We start from the raw sequence: 18,196 nt of genomic DNA, 5'->3' as shown, positions 1-18,196 counted from the left end.
CTCCAAATTTCTAGAGTAGGGGGAAATTCCAGAGGGCTGGTATGCAGTGCCTCTCAGCTTTGAACACAGTTTGACCCCTGCTAGCTATCACACCCAGGCTGCTACACAGCCTTCCTTGCTAACAATTGGAGTCTAGCTTCCCCTAGCTGACTAGGAGGGTGCTACATTTGGACAGAGTAGGTAGGGATTAAAACTACATGCACAGCTTGTTGTACATTCTCAGCACACCTTGGTGCTGAAATGAATTAACTCCTTTGCACATGTGTAGAAGTTACAACAGTCCAACCTGCCCAATTCAAGTGGACAAAAAAGGCCAGATGAAGATGTCAGCGTAGGAGGGAGGGTGTGTGTGTGTGGGGGGGTGTAGTTCACTTCCACTTAGGATATGACAAAGTTATTGCTGAATTATTGGGTTATAGTTGAGCAGCAAAAAGTGCTCTGGTCTATAGGAGGGTGTACAGATTTGAGAGCTGAAATGGTGAAAGTTGAAACCTTTTTAGCACTGATTAGAAGGAGCTAGGGTTGGAAACATTTTTAGGTTTTTATTGTTGTCGTTTTCTATGCTGATGTCCACAGGAGAAGTTGATGGAATCTACCCAACTGCCCATGCACAGCAGTAAAAGCCCATCAAAGGAAAGTCAAAAAAAGTAAAGCGTTCTTATCTGCATACTTCTGCCAGGTCATTGGACTGACAATATGACAGCAAGGCGATTAGAATTCTTAGAAGGAGGAGTCATCAATGGTAGCCTCCCATGCCAAGTTTTCTTTAGTAAAGCATACGTTTCAAAAATGAAATGGGGGGGGGGGAGCACAAGCTCCATGGTAAGAACATTATCTTGCCTATTGATGAAGAGTTATGGGAAGGGGTCCAGGAACTCCCCTGGCTGTGTCCCCAGCAGTGAACAATCGTCTTACTCAACCGTTTATAATTCACCACGCATATATTACTTCTATCAAACTAAATAGAGCTGGTCTGCCAGACTCACCCATGTGTTCCAGATGCCACACTATGAGCACTGCCTTCAGAAACTCTTGATGGAATTGCCATAGACTAGGTACGTTTTGGAAATATACTCAGTAGTTACTTTTCTTCAAGTTAGATCCTGTCAGATGCTGCTGTGTGTGTGAATAGAGCTACAGAACTGGAACAATTGCTACACAGCTAATAAATCTCTCTTAACAAAACATTTTTCTTTGCTTGCAGTTAAGTGGATCTCCTACTAAGCACCAAGTAAAACATTCTGGGTTTAATTAGAACAGTGCATTGTGTGCTCTTCTAAAGGTTGGCGGTATATAAACTTTATATAAACTTTTGCTAAACACCTTACACCCCAACCTAAACTATTCTAACTCTCACTACCCACCTGCTTACTTACATTCATTCCAGCACTGTGGCCTTTTCCGGGGTTTATTGACTTACCAGATGAAAGTTACGTCTTTGCTGGCCATGCCGGCCCCATTGGTTCGAATGGGTCTGCATTCTAAGGATCCCTGAAGGATCTCAGTATACAGCCCCATTCGAGCCAATGAGGGTGTATATAAGCTAAGCCAAGCACTGGTTTGCTTTAAAAAAAAAAAAAAAAAAGTATGCAGTAAATCTCTGCAATACATGCAGACTTTTGCAAGCACAGAAAAATACCTGTTAATCTGACAGAAATGAACCAAACTCGTAAAGTAGAACTTAAGGCAAAACTTTTTTTCATTTTGTATAAAGAAAGAGAGAGTAACAACCCTTGTAAAAGAAGTGTTTTATTTCTGACCTATTGGGAAGATTTCCCTTTGTTTCCTGTCCCATAGACAAAACAGGAAGTGAGAAGAAATCCCTAAAAAGTGAGACTTATCTCTGGTTGTTACCAGTGTCACTATAACTAGTGACCCAATTAAAAGATTTCCCTTTTTTTTCTTGTTCTGGTAAAAACCCAAGATTTTCTTCCACTATCGGTGATGATGGTAAACGGGACAAATAAAACATTTGAATCGGGGTATAGGCTTATGTATCCAAAACTAAAAGAAAGGTTTTGACTTTATTTACACTTAAAGTCCTAGTTTGCTTTTGCTGACAACACGCAGCAAAACTAGGAGGGTTTTTTTTCGGATAACACAAAAAGTGTGCAGAAGACAGAGAACAGCTCTGATTTTATGACAAGATCAACAGGTACACCTATTACATGGATATATATGTATACAAAATGCTTCCAAGGACATATTAAATAGACAAAATGGGAGCAAATCAGAAGGTTTACATACAATGTATGGGCGTCATTTAATGCAAGGATGTTGTATTAACTTTATTATGTTACAGTTTGGTTTTGTCACACCTCTAATGCAGGTGGTCAGGCACTATAGCTGGCTTGTGTGTTTTTCACCTTGAGCAGCCCCATTTCCCATAAGACAAGCAGGCCTACTGGTACTCGGTTGCCCCAGGCCTTATACACAGTGCTATAGTGCCTGGCTACCACACTGGGGCAGACGTGAACTGAGTATAGCAAATAGGTATTTGCAATTGGCAGACAGACAGAATGGTTCAATGACAGTCCAGGCACAAGGCAGACAAGGTTCAGAATAGTCAGGGTTCAATCCGTAGTTAAAAGGAAGGCAGAGTTCAGAGAATAGTAAATATCCAATCTAGGGTCATAAACAGGGGAATCCAGACAGTTGAGAAGTACAGAACGGGAGCTTGGACACATATTACACATGCTATCACAAGAATGAGACTGCAGGCTTGACTGGCTTAAATCAAGTTTGGTCTCCACCCAGAGACTGGCCACATCAATCAATTGCAGGTGGACAGACAGGGAAAATGTATCACAGCCAAAACCAGGATGCTGGAATAAGACCAGCAGCTGTGATGGAGTAGAAGTGCTATACACTCCTGACAGGTTTACTGTTTAACCATCCTGGCAAAGTTTTTGTTGTTAATTTTTTAGATCACACTTGTGAATGATTTAGTTTTCTTGTGTTTTATTTCATTACTTATTATGCTGGCATGTGATAAAATTGCAAAAAACTTTAACATAATTTCTCCTCCTATTTTATAGACGCAGAATCATTCTTGGTATACAGTCCTGATGTTGAAGGATGTCTGGAAGCTCAAGAAAGCACAGTTCGAATAGCAAGGCCGTGTCACTCCAGCAAACCAGAGCAGCAATGGCTTTGGGTGTCCCGCCGCCGGCTCTTCAATTTGGGCACTCTAAGGTGCCTGTTGGTACCATCTGAATCTAACAGCACATTCAGTGCCATCACCACCTATCAATGTGATGAGCACTCTTACTTTCGCCGCTGTGAGCTTTTGCTGGAGCAGCTGACCGCTGCGTTACTTCCACGGACCTCCAATGCCACTGGATTACAGCAGCCGCCGGCTAAAACATCTGGACAGTGGTTGATATTTGGAACAGACAAAAGTGTCTGTTCTGCTGTGTTTCAGTGTAAGGATGGTTTAATACCAGAATCTCCAAAATACTGTTATAGTGGACCTCTTCATAAAGCAGCCTATGAAAATACAAGATTAATTTCTTTTGTAGACCCCCAACTCTAAAACTAAGACTTGGAGCATATTTATAAAGCATCAGTGTGACTTAAAAAAAATGTTCACTGGTTGTGAATCAATCATTGTCATGTTAAACACATGCACCTGGAAGATTCACATGTAGTGATGGTTGGTGAATGTCAGATTCACTGCTTTATAAGTATGACCCTTAGGGAAAGGAAAAGAAATATTAGAATTAAAGGTTACCTTACACCCAGGTTTGTAGTTGCTTCCTACAGGTGAGGGTGAATCACTGGGCCTTCTCCAAGAAATCCTAAGAAGCCGAAACCCTACAAGAAGAGGTTTGAGCTCCTCAGCTCCCAAAGGATACTTGAAAGGGCCCATTGATGTCACCTTTCCTTAGATGCACTTGCTGGAAACCAGGGTAAAAGTTAAGTCTTTTTACTTTTTTCTTCCAATTTAACAAAACCTAACAGATAAGGTAACAGTGTATACCACTCAGCATGCTAAAGACTGTCTATGGATAATACAGCCTACAATTACCATGGGTGTGGCCTGTTCCACTGATATATATATACATATATATATATTAAAAATTTTAAGCAATAAGGTCATCATACATGGTAGAATCAGACTTTTCAGCAATGACTAATCCAACCTCTTTTCTTTTGTTCTCTGCACATGCACAATTACAGACAGAACTCCATTGCACTATGAGGGAGTAATCAGGTCACTGGGTTATCTTTATATGCCTCTGCCTTACCTGGAGGAATGACCTCCTCCTTATCTAGAGGGATGAATAGAGTAGCAGACATTTTAAAAGGTCTCCCTAGAGACTTTTCTAAGGACAATGATGCCCTTAGATGATCACTTTCCTTTTATCAGGGAACCAATAACCAACAAAATGTATTGCAAACATTTGTTTTCTATGACAATAGCTGTTCCATTTTATCTACCGGTACCTGTTTGCATGGTACATTTGTTACTGATGTTGGTACACTTGTTTTTGGTGCAGATGTTTCGGTATGCATGGTTTCTGACAAATTGAATTACAAGCCAGTTTGAGTGATCTAGTGGCATGATATCCCCATCAAAAGTCTACGTTCAGACCTGCTGTCGCTGCCATGTCAGTGTGGTATCATACTCTCCTGATAGATACTTCCTATTATCAATAAACAATAATTAGAAAGTCCACCAGCAAATATTAGTGACAGGTCTATTAAGGGCCTTGTAAGAAGGGGTGTAAAGTTCTGGGTAAGAAACTTTTTCAATGGAGGCACCAAACCAGCAGGTGGATCAACTCACAAGTGACCTCCCAACACTAAATGTTTGTTGTGGTTGGAGTTTACAAACTAAAGGTTTTGATTGATAGGCCATATCCATGTACACTGCCCAAAAAAGTAAAGGAACACATTGAAAACACATCAGATCTGAATTCAGAGGACTGAATTCAAAGACACCCCCGAAAATGAAAGTGAATTAATGATGCAGCAGGCTAGTCCATTTTGCTGAAATTTCATTGCAGCAACTCAAAATGGTACTCAGTAGTTTGTATGGTCCCAACGTGCTTGTATGCATGCCTGACAACGTCGGGGCAGGCTCCTAATGAGACCGCAGATGGTGTCCTGGGGTATTTCCTCCAAGATCTGGACCAAGGCATCACTGAGCTCCTGGACAGTCTGAGGTGCAACCTGGTGGATTGAAACATGATATCTCAGAGGTGTTCTATTCGATTCAGGTCAGGCGAGCGTGGGGGCCATTCACTGGTATCAATTCCTTTATCCACCAGGAACTGCCTGCATACTCTCGCCACATGAGGCCAGGCATTGTTGTGCACCAGGTGGCACCCAGCACCCACTGCACCAGTGTAGGGTCTGACAGTGGGTCCAAGGATTTCATCCTTATACCTAATGGCAGTCAGAGTGGCATTGTCTAGCTTGTAGAAGTCTGTGCATCCCTCCATGGATATGGTCCCCAGTTCATCACTGACCCACTACCAAAATGGTCATGCTGAATGATGTTACAGGCTGCATAACGTTCTCCACGGCTTCTCCAGACCTTTCCACATCTGTCACATGTGCTCAGGGTGAACCTGCTCTCATCTGTGAAAAGCACAGGGCGCCAGTGGTGGACCTGCCAATTCTGGTGTTCAATGGCAAATGCCAATCTAGCTCTATGGCACTGACCACAGGGCCCACTAGAGGACATCGGGCCCTCAGGCCACCCTCATGAAGTCTGTTTCTGATTGTTTGGTCAGAGACATTCACACCAGTGGCCTGCTGGAGGTCATTTTGTAAGGCTCTGGCAGTGTTCATCCTGTTCCTCGTTGCACAAAGGAGCAGATACCAGTCCTGCTGATGGGTTAAGGACCTTCTACGGCCCTGTCCAGCTCTCCTAGAGTAACTGCCTGTCTCCTGGAATCTCCTACATGCTCTTGAGTCTGTGCTGGGAGTCACAGCAAACCTTTTGGCAATGGTATGTATTGATGTGCCATCCTGGAGGAGTTGGACTGCCTGTGCAACCTCTGTAGAGTCCAGTTAATGCCTCATGCTACCAGAGGTGACACTGACCCTATCCAAATTCAAAACTAGTGAAAAACTGTGAAAAAGATGAGTATGGAAACAAATGTCAGTGGCCTCCACCTGTAAAACCATTCCTATTTTGGGGGTTGATTCATTGTTGCCAGTGTAGTGCACCTGTTGTTAATTTCAATAACACCAAAGCAGCTGAAACTGATTAACAACCCCCTCTGCTTCTTAACTAACCAGATCAATATCCCAGGAGTTTAATTGACTTGATGCTATACTCTGATTAAAAAGTGTTCCTTTAATTTTTTTGAGCAGTGTACTGTATTTGAAGACTGTTTTAGTTACTTCACTCCATTATGACCTTTTCTCTTCCATTCTCTGTTCAGATATTTACACTATACAAGGTAATTCCAATGGACGACCCTGTGCTATACCTTTCAAGTACGACAACCAGTGGTTCTACGCCTGCACAAGCACAGGGCGAGAGGACGGCCATCTTTGGTGTGCAACCACTGTTGACTACGGCAAAGATGAAAAGTGGGGTTTCTGCCCTGTAAAAAGTAAGCAAAAATAATTTAAATGTGTATATGTACACTGCAGTGCAGTGTTAATGTGCATTTGGGTAAACCTAATTTTGAACTGTACACATCTACATCTACTTTGCCTTACCATGCTTTGTGGTAACATGTTATAATGCACATCATGGTATGAATGAGTGCTTCAAGAAAACATTACTTTTGAAATGATGTTAACGTTTAAAGGTTATGATGCTTTTGGATTTACATCTAATTTAATTAGGTAAATTTAAAACATCTGATAAAAAAAGTTATGTATAAAGTAATTAAAAATATACAGTATATGGCTACATTAGATTATGAAATTAGAGCAGGATATGTTTTAAAATGGTGTACTAAATGAAAGTCTCATGTATTCTTTAAAAACAATGTAAAATTTATTTTCATAGGCAAATAAGCCATAGAGTTATTGTCAAGCTAACAGACGCATAGTGAAGTTGTTAAATTTGGTCTCGGCATCTATCATAGAGATTTTTCAACAAGTTAGAAAATCTCTTTGTGCAAGAACAAGCACTTTCAATGCTCATTCTTTTGCTGCTTGGGAGTTTCCTCCTCCACTGCTTTATTGCCAGAACAAATGCTGAACCAATTACTTAAGCAGCTTGTTAATGTGATGCTACATACAGACTTCTTATAGCATTATCATTTTTATTTTCTATACTGTGTTCCAGGTGTGGACTGTGAGACTTTCTGGGACAAGGATCCACTTACCCACAGCTGCTACCAATTTAATTTCCAGTCAGCACTCTCATGGGAAGAGGCCTGGACCAGTTGCCTTCAGCAAGATGCCAATCTCCTCAGTATCAATGAGATACATGAGCAGACGTACATAAACGGTAAAGTCAATGACTTGTGATGTTTTTGAAAGCACGAAACTGCTAATATATTTGACTAAAAAAAAAGAAAATGCTGGTTATCTTAGTAATTCACAGTAAACCATGACTTTCGACCAAAAATCATCTTTTACTAACTTGACTTCAGGAAACTGGAATATGATGAGGTGAACTTTTCCAATGGTTTTTAGTACACCACATGACATTGACTGACTAGGGTTGTTCGATCTTCATGCTATGAATGACCAAGTTATGTATGACTTCCATCATTTTTTTCTGTTCATTCCCTCATAGGGCTCCTGACTGGGTACAGCTCCACTCTATGGATAGGACTAAATGATCTTAATGTTAATGGTGGCTGGCAGTGGTCAGATGGCTCTCCATTAAAATATCTGAACTGGGAGAATGGTATGTAAAAGGTGGATGATGCAATAATTGTCAAGATTCCTGTGACAAATGCCACAATGACCACACAATGACCTTTCTCCTAAAATTCTACTTTTCCTCAGTTACTATCTCCCTATACTCCCTGAAAAATGATTAACTATAAAGATAATTAAAAACAAATGCATGAAATACAAAATTACTGAAAGCAAACTGACTTCCAGACTCTCTTTGGTCTAGGTCAGGGGTCTCCAAACGATGGCCCTTCAGCTGTTGAAGTACTACAAGTCCCATCATGCCTCTGCCTCTGGGAGTCTTGCCTGTGGCTGTCAGAGTCTTGCAAAGCCTCATGGGACTTACAGTTCCTCAACACCTGGAGGGCCATAGTTTGGAGACCCCCTGGTCTAGGAGCTGGTGACCTTAGTATAGGCTTCCTGCTATCATCTAGGAAATCATCACTACACCCAGATGGCTGTTTTCCTAAAAGATTCTAAATCTCTAAAAAAGAGTTTCTGTATAGGTGATGGTGTCAGATCTCCTTATGCACATGTGGAAGATCTGCAGTGTGAGCTATTGGTGGGTCAATAAAACGATCCAAGAAGAGATATATGATTTCTGATCATGTGGAAAAAAATGCAGAGCACAACCAAAGTATAATGGCTTGGGAAAACAAAGGGATCAAAGAGAGTATTTATTACTGGCTAACTAGGTAAAAATGAAAAGCACACTGGGATACAGTTCACTGCAAGGTTCTGTTTAATGCAGGCAACTTTATAACATTCCCAGAACCAATAATGTCCTAGTTGGCTTACTGTGAACCCTTGAAATATAAGTAACATAAAATGCCTTGACCTTCTACTTTCTTCTCTGCAAAGTTTAATATAGAATGTATAGAAAACTTGTCAAAGTATGTAGGCAGGTGCAGTTTATCCTCTTTGCTGTAGGTGGAGCTGGTTGCTGTGCCTCTGTGCAATATTGGGCCTCTGAAGGTTCCATAGGTATCTTCAGGGAAGCAGTGGTCTGATTGGACACTGCAACACTGGATGACCTTGGTGGCCATATTTGGTGCGGACAATGCCAATAAATAGCAGTGCCCCACTGCATTTGGCACACATTCTGTGATTGGTTAGTGTAGGGGGAAGAACCACGCATGTCAGGGACAGTGATTTGGGCAGGCCATACATTATATATTTTTTTTTCATTCAACCAGTGGGTGCCAATTCCCCCATTCCCACATTTTGGTATTTCCACCATGAATTATATTTTCCTAGGTCCTTGGCCAGTTTACCAATATGATGAGCACAACCCCCTGTTGGTATAATTCACCTGTTTTCAAATCTTCACTCTGTGCTCATCACTTTTCCCTTTGCTATTTTGTTGTATCCTAGATCAACCAAACAATTCCGAAGAAGAAAATTGTGCAGTTATTCGGACAGAGTCCTTAGGTGCTTGGCAGAACCGTAACTGTTATAATGGCCTACCCTACGTATGTAAGAAAAGCTCGAAGAGAAGTCTTCCTCCTGTAGGTGAGTCTGTAGCACAGTTGCAAATTTGCAACTAACACTTTCCTGTCTCTTCATCTCCATAAGCAGAAAAAAAATCAGAGAAGGCAGACAACACATCTTGGGATTCCAGTACAGCAGGGGCATTGTATTGTCAGCTTACCACAAGTTAGGAGCTCATGGCTTTTTGTGCAGACATACACTTTAATTGTCAGCTGGAAAAAAAGGTTTATCACCAAGGAAAACAGAGTAAAAGTTGTTGCTTCCCTGTGGGTATCCTATGACAGTATGTCATAGTCCTTAAGTCTTTAATTAATGACATAGGAAGTAATAGTGAAGGACCATTTCCAATTGTACTATTTTTTCTTGTTTATATTTATAGTATTACATTTTACTAATAGGTATTATAGGGTTGGAAATTGGAACAGAGCCTTCTAGTTTCACTATGATGTGTCATAAAGATTCTTAAACTAGATTTTGAAACATACAGAATTTTATTCCATATTGGCCTGTTCTTGCGTACACAAGTCAGTTAGTAATGACTAATGAGGTAGGTTGATAAAAAAAACAGACATTTGTAAACTTTTGAGCCCTAATAACTTTGTCCACTAATTAGATATTTTAATGGATGTGTGTATATTATATCAGGCTAGAGGTGTTGACTGTCCAAAATCCCTTAAGTACATTTTTGGCTCCACACAGATAATGTTATCAAACCTCTTCTAATGCCTTCTGTTTCCAACAGAACCCATTGAACCAGATGTTGTTGTGCAATGTGATCCTGGATGGCAGAGTTATGGCACTAACTGCTACCGTTTAAACAATGACAAGAGAAGCTGGCAGGAGGCTAGGAAGGCGTGTGTACGGGGAGAGGGGAACCTAGCCAGTGTTCATAGCCTACTGGAGCTAGAATATATTACCAAGCAGATTAAACAAGGTGAGTCCTGTATGACAGAAAACATCCATAGCCACATGTGTAGCAGCAAAAGTTGATAAGAAGCTGAAAGCCCCTTGGTCCAAATGTGTTTTTATGTTTTCACATTTGATGGCATGACCTCTGATGAAACCACGAAACCAATGTGGCAGACTGCCATGTGTTTGTTTTCAGAGTTCCCTACTATAGTAGATATAAGGCTATTTCTTCATTGGAAGACCATGTTCTGGTATTACGAGAAGTAGCCATCCCTGTCCTGTACATTTTGGCCTACTGGAGTGAACCCATCTTGGCACCTTTTCTTATCCCCGATGCAACTGTATGCTAAAGATTACCAGCTCCCCAGACATAGGACAGTTCTAGCTCTGGAACAGTTCTCTCTTCTGCTGTACTACATTTTCTTGTGTGGCTTTCTGCATGTGCAAGGGTCCAGAGACATTATATGACCATCTCCCAATACAGCTGTTTTGGGCCAGATCAAGTGACGACCAGTTGATGGTTTTGAACAATCTTTCCAGTATGTAGAAAGCCATTAGCTGGGTTGTCCTTGCCTGATCACTGTTTTATATGTGAAATAAGTGGACACTAAGTCTTGTCTGTGCAGTGCACTGCTTCACTCTGCTGCCTCTATTACCCCAAAACAGGTGCACTTGTGAGATCAAAGTTTTCTCAACAGCAAAGGATAGGCCCAAAGACATTCTTGAAGCTTCAGTGGCACTTAACTTAATAATATGAATGACTGAGAGGTCACTTTAGCATGCTTTAAATGAACTTTAGGGTACCTAAGGTTCTACTTGAAACTTGGTTATCCATTGCCATTGTCATGCAGATCTTCATTAAACCAGTATTAAACCCAAAATAAAGATGTAATTTATTGCAACATACCAATCCTTATTGTCATTGCATTAGTTATTAGTTTTTATGCCTTTTTCCCTGTTGTCCTTTGGTAATCTGGCCAGTAACACGCTTTCTGTATTTGAGTGTCTCCACTCTAAATGAAGGAGCACATTTGGACAGCATCGCTGTCAGTCTGGGGAGAGGGGAGAATTAGATGTACTGGCAAATTTAGATACACTAACAAACTGAAGGCCACTCCAGCTAATACTATGTTACAGAAAACATTTTTTTCCTTTTGGGATAAAGGTTTTACATAAATAAATAAAAACTGATCTCTGTAAGCATCCCTTCCAGTATTAAATGGTTTGTCTCTTCCATGTAACTGCAAGACGGCCTGTTCTCTTCTATTCTCTACAAACATGAGACACTTCCTGTTCTTATTGAGGGGAATAGTAAAAACAAGTGCAGTTTCAGTGAACACCCAATAGATGGTTCCCTACCCAACACAATGATGATATACAGAACATACTCTATATATATACTCATATATATATACATACTCACTGACCACTTTATTGCTAATGCCAACAAAATATCCCTCACACCATTACACCACCACCAGCTTGAACTGTTGATACAGAGCAGGATAGACACATGCTTTCATGTTGTTTGCGCCAAATTCTGACCCTACCATCTGCATGTCGCATCTGACATCACAAGGCATTTTCATCCGCTCACTGGATATTTTCACTTTTTCTGACCATTCTCTGTAAACCCTAGAGAAAACCTAGATGGTGGTGCGTGAAAATCCCAGTATATCAGCAGTTTTTTAAATACTCAGACCAGCCCATCTGGCACCAACAACCATGCCACATTCAAAGTCACTTAAAACCCCTTTCTTCCCCATTCTGATGCTTGGTTTGAACTTCAGCAAGTCGTCTTCACCATGTCTATATGCCTAAATGCATTGAGTTGCTGCCATGTGATTGGCTGATTAGCAGTTTGTGTTACCAAGCAATAGAACAGGTGTACCTAATAAAGTGGCCAGTGAGTGTATATATATATATATATATATATATATACTGTATACATCAATATGGACCTGGCTAATTGGGCTGTCTCTATATTGATATTTAATTACAAACTTTATACAGAAGCAAACTTTTCCTTTCTTTTTACCAGGTATTGATACATATATGGCAAATAGGAAGAACACTTTCACAAATGTAAAAGATTTTTGATTCCCTTTAGAACACGGCTGTAAACAAGGCCAGTTTGGTTCTCGTGCAATTAATTTTGCAGATTGCTGAACACAAACAGTCTGGCCGGCTGTAGCTTTTGGCCTCGTTGGGTCTCTTTCAGTCATCTGTTCTTTGCATTGGAGAAGCGCTGACTCTGCATTCTATTGAAATTTAGATACAGTGGCCAGCCTGGAGGGGAAGAGGAATCGTTTCATAAACCATTATGTTGCCTATATAAAAGTTTATCCTTTTTGGAAAGTAATTGTATGCATTTTTCTTTATCAATGAAAAGTTTACTTTAAAGCAGTATTAAACCCAAAAGCAAGCATTTATTTTTGCAGCTTACGAATTCTTAGATTTGTTGGCTGTATTAGTTTTTTTCTTTTAGGCTTTATCTCTTCTATTTTCATCTGGTGATCCAGTCAATGAGTCTGTTGTTTTACAAAAGAACAAGTTATTTTCCAGATTTATCAGTTTACAGGAATGAGACATTAGCGAGGGTGCTTACAATGTTCAGTGTTTATTCACTCATGTAAATCCTTTATTTATTTATCCCAAAAGAAAAAACATGTTTGCTGTAACTGGTTATACAGTGTGATCTGGAGTTTGGCTTCAATGTGTTAGTGTATTTAAATGTGCTACTTCATTTAACACTGCCCTCCCCCAAACTGTCAATGCTGCTGTCTTCTGTGCCCTCTGTGCTCATTCATCCAGAGTGGGGGCACTGTAATCCAGGAGGTGTGTTACTGGCCAGATCACCAGGTGAAAATAGAGGAAAAAAGGCTAAAAAAAGAAAACTAATGCAGCCACCACATCTAAAGATTGGTAAGCTGCAGTATATTAGATTTTTGGTTTTGGGTTTAATAACACTTTAATAACAAATTAAAAAGAAAAATCCCTAGTCTTAGAAAACATTTGTTTATCAATTTTATTCAATGATTGTAAGTTTGTAAGCTTCTAAACTATTTGTTTTTAAATTTTTGATGCTTTGTAAAAAACTATTATTTTACAAATAAGTGTTTTTTACAGGATACATTCCAGGAGGGCTGTCATCTCATGTCTATGGTTACAAATAGTTGAATATTGGAGATGCTTTAATACTAACATAGACTCTGGGAATTGTGTCCACTTCGCTTGTCATTAGCTTGAAGTTTTATAACCCATTCCAGCCAGATTCAGCAGGCTGCTTACAGTGATTGTGAGCAGGACAGCAGCCTCTTATCACATGGCTTCATGATGTACAACTGCTCTCTCTGGCAGGCACTAAGGGCGGAGCTTTAAAATTGGGAACATTTGGCTTGGCGTAGACATTTATTCCTTCTCCTCAGCTTTTTAGAAGCTTGATTTAGATTTTTCTCAAAGTCGAATTCTCTGCAGAATATTATTTATATTCCTCCAGATGTGGAAGAGTTGTGGATTGGGCTTAATGACATCAAGCATCAAATGAGCTTTGAATGGTCAGATGGGAGTGCAGTTACCTTTACATCTTGGCATCCTTTTGAACCCAACAACTTTTGGGACAGCATGGAGGATTGTGTGACTATCTGGGGACCGGTGAGTCATGAACTGCTTTTAACAGTGTTTAGACTAGGCTTTCTCAACCATTTTACCCCAGAGGAACCCTTGAAATCATTTACAGATTTCAGGGAACCCCTGGTAAGGTCAGTCCATCAGGGAGTCATTTGGAAAATGGCCTTTACGTTGGTGGTGGTAAGTGGAAAATAATGGCCCTTGCAAGGTGGCCGGAATGACACCCTTGCAGTCATGGCGCCGGTTCTGCCAAGTGGCATTGATCCTGGAATTATGCAGCACCATCAAATGAGAGGTCAGAGCTCAAGGAACTCGTAGCCACCACTATTGTTCTACAGAACCCTGGCTGAGAATGGCTGGTTTATGCAATGATGTCTAGTTCTGTGATAAGGGTTATAGCAGTGGCAGCTCATTTTCAATCAAACTGACATTAAGTTTTATAACAACTCCTCCTATACATGCATCCCTTTCGGCCCCAAGCTCCCAAAGGATCCGGATACCAAAAGGTGATATGGCTTGTAAGAAGCTCCTACCTTTTAACATGTTGTTCATACTCCAATAGTAGGGTCTCCCTGCCATTAATCCTGACTTTGGGAGATTTGGGTGTTCCCGCCCACCATTGTGTGTTTCAGCTTCTCCTTTTACAGTCTTTTTACAATGTGAAATAAATGTCTATCAGGCAGAGTGGGAGCCCTTCAAAATGGTCACAGCAAGGGTTCAGAGAAAGAAGCTCACCATTGCAGAGATCTCACCAATAGGGCCCCAAGAGATAGACACAACTGTCAGTTGGTTTACCTCCAGCATCTCCCAAAAACTATGGTACCAAATTGAAATTCTGAGTGGACTAAATCAATAACACAATATTTGATTTTGGCAGTCAGCATATATCAGCTAAACAACATAATTTATTCCATTCACCTCAACTATTTTTTTTGTAAATTATGATTATTATAAAACACACAAATCATCCGCTTGTCTGAGACACTAACTAAACTCAGGTCAGCCCCTGACTAATAGGGTGCCTTATAATGGGTTCCCAAAAAAACAGGCTCTGGTACCTTTTTAGTGTTATTTATTATTACAGGTACTTGTATGGTGCCATCAATTTACGTAGCGCTCTACACACACACACACACATATATATATATATATATATATATAGTCCATTCACATCAGTCCCTAACCCCTCAAGGAGTGTACAATCTAAGGTCCCTAACTCACATTCATACATACACCTAGTAGGGCCAATTTAGACAGGAGTCAATTCACCTACCAGCATGTCTTTGGAGTGTGGGAGGAAACCCACACAGGCACAGGGAGTACATGCAAACTCCAGGCAGGTGGTGCTGTGGTTGGGACTCGAACCAACGACCCTAGTACTGCCAGGCAGAAGTGCTAACCATTTAGGCACTATGCTGCACTGTTCTGTTAGCAGTTAGCCTTTTCACTCAGCAGCAGGCTCCCACAGCAGAGAGGGTGAAAGAGAGAGACCTGGGCATCAGTCAAGTGTGGACAGTTGAGGCTAACAATGAGGACTAGCTACCAGGTAAGATATGGATTTAGAGATTTAGGCCTTATCCCACCCAAAGCTCGACAAAGACTCCAGACTCCAGGACTCAGAACAGAAGGGCACTGGATGTTCAAATAAAGTGGAGTTATGGCTTAAGACATATTTTGTTTTTTTTTTTATAGTGTTTTGTCTCTTTTTAATGGTATCTGTTCTTAATAGGAGGGAAAATGGAACGACAGTCCATGCAACCAGACCCTGCCATCAATCTGTAAGAAACCTGGATTAGTCACACAAGGGAGCTCTGAGGACAATCATGGGTGCCAAAAGGTACTAGCAGGGTATGCTGGGATTTGTAGTTCCTTAATATCTGTTTAGCTTTAGCTTGCCTGTTCATTACGTTGACCAGAGATTGTATGTAGTAGGAGCTCATTGTAGGTTAAAAGTTAAATCAAATAATTTGTTTTTTTCAATCAACTATATAACAGTGGCATCATAATAAGGACTGCAGTATAGTCTGAGGCTTGTATCATGAGCACACATCTTGAATTAATATTGTTTAAAGTTAAATCCAAGTTACTTTCAAGTCTTTACTTGCTGTGCCATATGTTATGGTTGTATTTCACATACCATATAAAAGTGAAGTACTGGAAGGATGTCAGCCCCAAACCTGTTTGGCTTTAGCTCTAAACTCAAACATTTTTGTCAGCACTCACGGTATATATGACATTAAATTTATTGAATAAATCCCAGAGTCAGTGTCAAAAAAATATGCATATCACATAGATTGTCGCTGACCAATCAGAATACATCTGGTCCGCCCTTGCAGTGCTGGGCAGAGAGGAAGAAAGCAGAGATTTCAGATTCTCAGACTGGTGGAACTGCTTGTGACAGCTCAGGATCGTGGGAGGTAAGTACTGCAGGACCAAGGGGTGGGGAAGGGGTGTGGTGTTAGGTCACCTTTACAGATTTTCTATAACAGTTGAAATAATCCATTAAAGACAAAAATAACTGCGCCATGAAATGCTGTCACAGTCTCAGCTGTCTCTAATTGTCTCTATTAGAGTGTTACTAAACCCAGGACCACTATATCTGGTCTCCCACAGTGCACAGAACATGAAAATGCAATTATTTTAGTAAATATAAACTGTACAGCTGTACATAGCAGCCTTGTGACTTCTATCAGTGTTCAGCTGAGCACTGGTTAAAGCTTATAGGAGGAATTTTCACTCTCCTCTGACTGTTCTATGAGGCTGCATGACCCCAATCTTCTGTATGGACAGTGCTGATTAGCCATGTACCAATCAATCTTATGCCCCCCCCCCCCGAAAAAAACCTCTCTAGCAATACACACCAAACTGAGCATGTGCAGAGTGTCTCCTAGGACTCTGTACTATCAGCAGATGGATTGGGGACTGTGGAAAAAGGAGGGGATCAGAGAAGACAAGAACAAACAGCCTTTTTTACACAATGAGGAGGATTAACCCCTTAGGTTCCACAGTGAGTATAACAAGCATGCTTTACTGCATATACAGACTGATTTTACTGTTGTATCACTTTAATGGTCAGTTGGGACAGGCAGGAGCCTCAGCCTTTTTTTGTAAGAGCTGAATCTTTCATCAGTCTCTTGTCTACAGCTAGTGGTCTTGACCATCTTTTTTTAACAATTGGCTGTCTCAGCAGATTCTTAATTCATATGGCTCTTGGCCGCTGTTTTTTTTTTAAGGTGGCCATCCTAGCAGACTCCTGAACAAAGTGGCCACCTTAGCAGTCTCTTGTAAACGTACTGGCCTTTCACTTATAGACAGCATTTTCATGACTAGAGAGTACCTTTAGAGCACGGGTGTCAAACTGATGGCCCTCCGGCTGTTGCCAAACTACAAGTCCCATGAGGCATTGCAAGATTGACAGTTACAAGCATGACTCTCAAAGGCAGAGGCATGATGGGACTTGTAGTTTCGCAACAGCTGGAGGGCCACCAGTTTGACACCCCTGCTTTAGAGGATGTACTTATGGTGGATTGCTGGTGTATAGGCAGTGTGTATTCACTAATAGGACTTCATGTCTCACTAGTGGGTGCAGGTGTTAATAGTCATTGGCATAGCACTTAGTGATGTACTCACCTTGACACTGCACTTAAGTCTTAGTTTGTATTCGGCTGGTCAACCAGCCCTGTCTTGCTGAGTATTGACATTGGCATCCTCAAGGAGGAACTGTTGTGAAAGACACCCTCACACTTTGGGCCCAGAAGTGCTAAGTACAGAATAAGTTGTTTAGCTGCAAACTCTGTGGAAATTTCCTGTGAGAAGCGGCCCTGATGTTTTCTGTGCTATCTATGTCATCTAGCCTCCAGAATAATCTAAGCAGCACACCTGCTTGAATCTTCTCCAAAAAAAGCATCGTTTTGTCACCTAGTAACCAACGTCCACCCACAAAGTAAATCAACTGTGTGTGAGAAGCTTGGCATTTTGTCTCCGTTGATGTGCTCCTACGACTAAATTAAGGAATCAGACAGGAAATGATTGGTTGCATATGAGCAGAGGAAACTACAAAACAAGCCCAGTAGGCACAATGTACCGCTAGCACAAACTGTTGTGACAAATAGACAATTGTCACCATCTAGTGGAGATCACTGGCTTGACACAGTGCACTGGAAGATCAATACAGGTATACCTCGGTTTACGAACGCCTGTGTTAACGTAATTTTCGGTTTACAAATGAAAATCCACTTAAAATAATGCCTCAGTTTACAAGTTGTTTTTGCAATACGAATGGATTAATTGGTTTTCAATCCATTTATGAATTTTTTTTAATCATGTCCCTATACAGTACTATGCC

At 40.8% G+C, this 18,196-nt stretch overlaps 1 protein-coding gene across 1 annotated transcript in view; it reads left to right on the top strand.

Moving 5' to 3' along the window:
• Positions 1–18,196, top strand: part of MRC2 (mannose receptor C-type 2) — a 74,334-nt gene that overhangs the window by 23,427 nt on the left and 32,711 nt on the right. The window contains exons 2-9 of the mRNA XM_089674609.1: positions 3,039–3,425; positions 6,402–6,575; positions 7,262–7,426; positions 7,718–7,831; positions 9,196–9,333; positions 10,055–10,246; positions 13,721–13,875; positions 15,581–15,688. Coding sequence (XP_089530735.1) covers positions 3,039–3,425; positions 6,402–6,575; positions 7,262–7,426; positions 7,718–7,831; positions 9,196–9,333; positions 10,055–10,246; positions 13,721–13,875; positions 15,581–15,688 — 1,433 coding nt within the window. The remainder of the gene's footprint in view (positions 1–3,038; positions 3,426–6,401; positions 6,576–7,261; positions 7,427–7,717; positions 7,832–9,195; positions 9,334–10,054; positions 10,247–13,720; positions 13,876–15,580; positions 15,689–18,196) is intronic.

This window comes from Staurois parvus, unplaced genomic scaffold (genome assembly GCF_062004578.1).
Source record: "Staurois parvus isolate SC_StPar_1 unplaced genomic scaffold, SC_StPar_1.0 ptg000151l, whole genome shotgun sequence".
Lineage (NCBI taxonomy): Eukaryota > Metazoa > Chordata > Amphibia > Anura > Ranidae > Staurois > Staurois parvus.
Note: the sequence above shows the minus strand (reverse complement) of the source record. Positions and strands in the feature narration are given on the sequence as shown.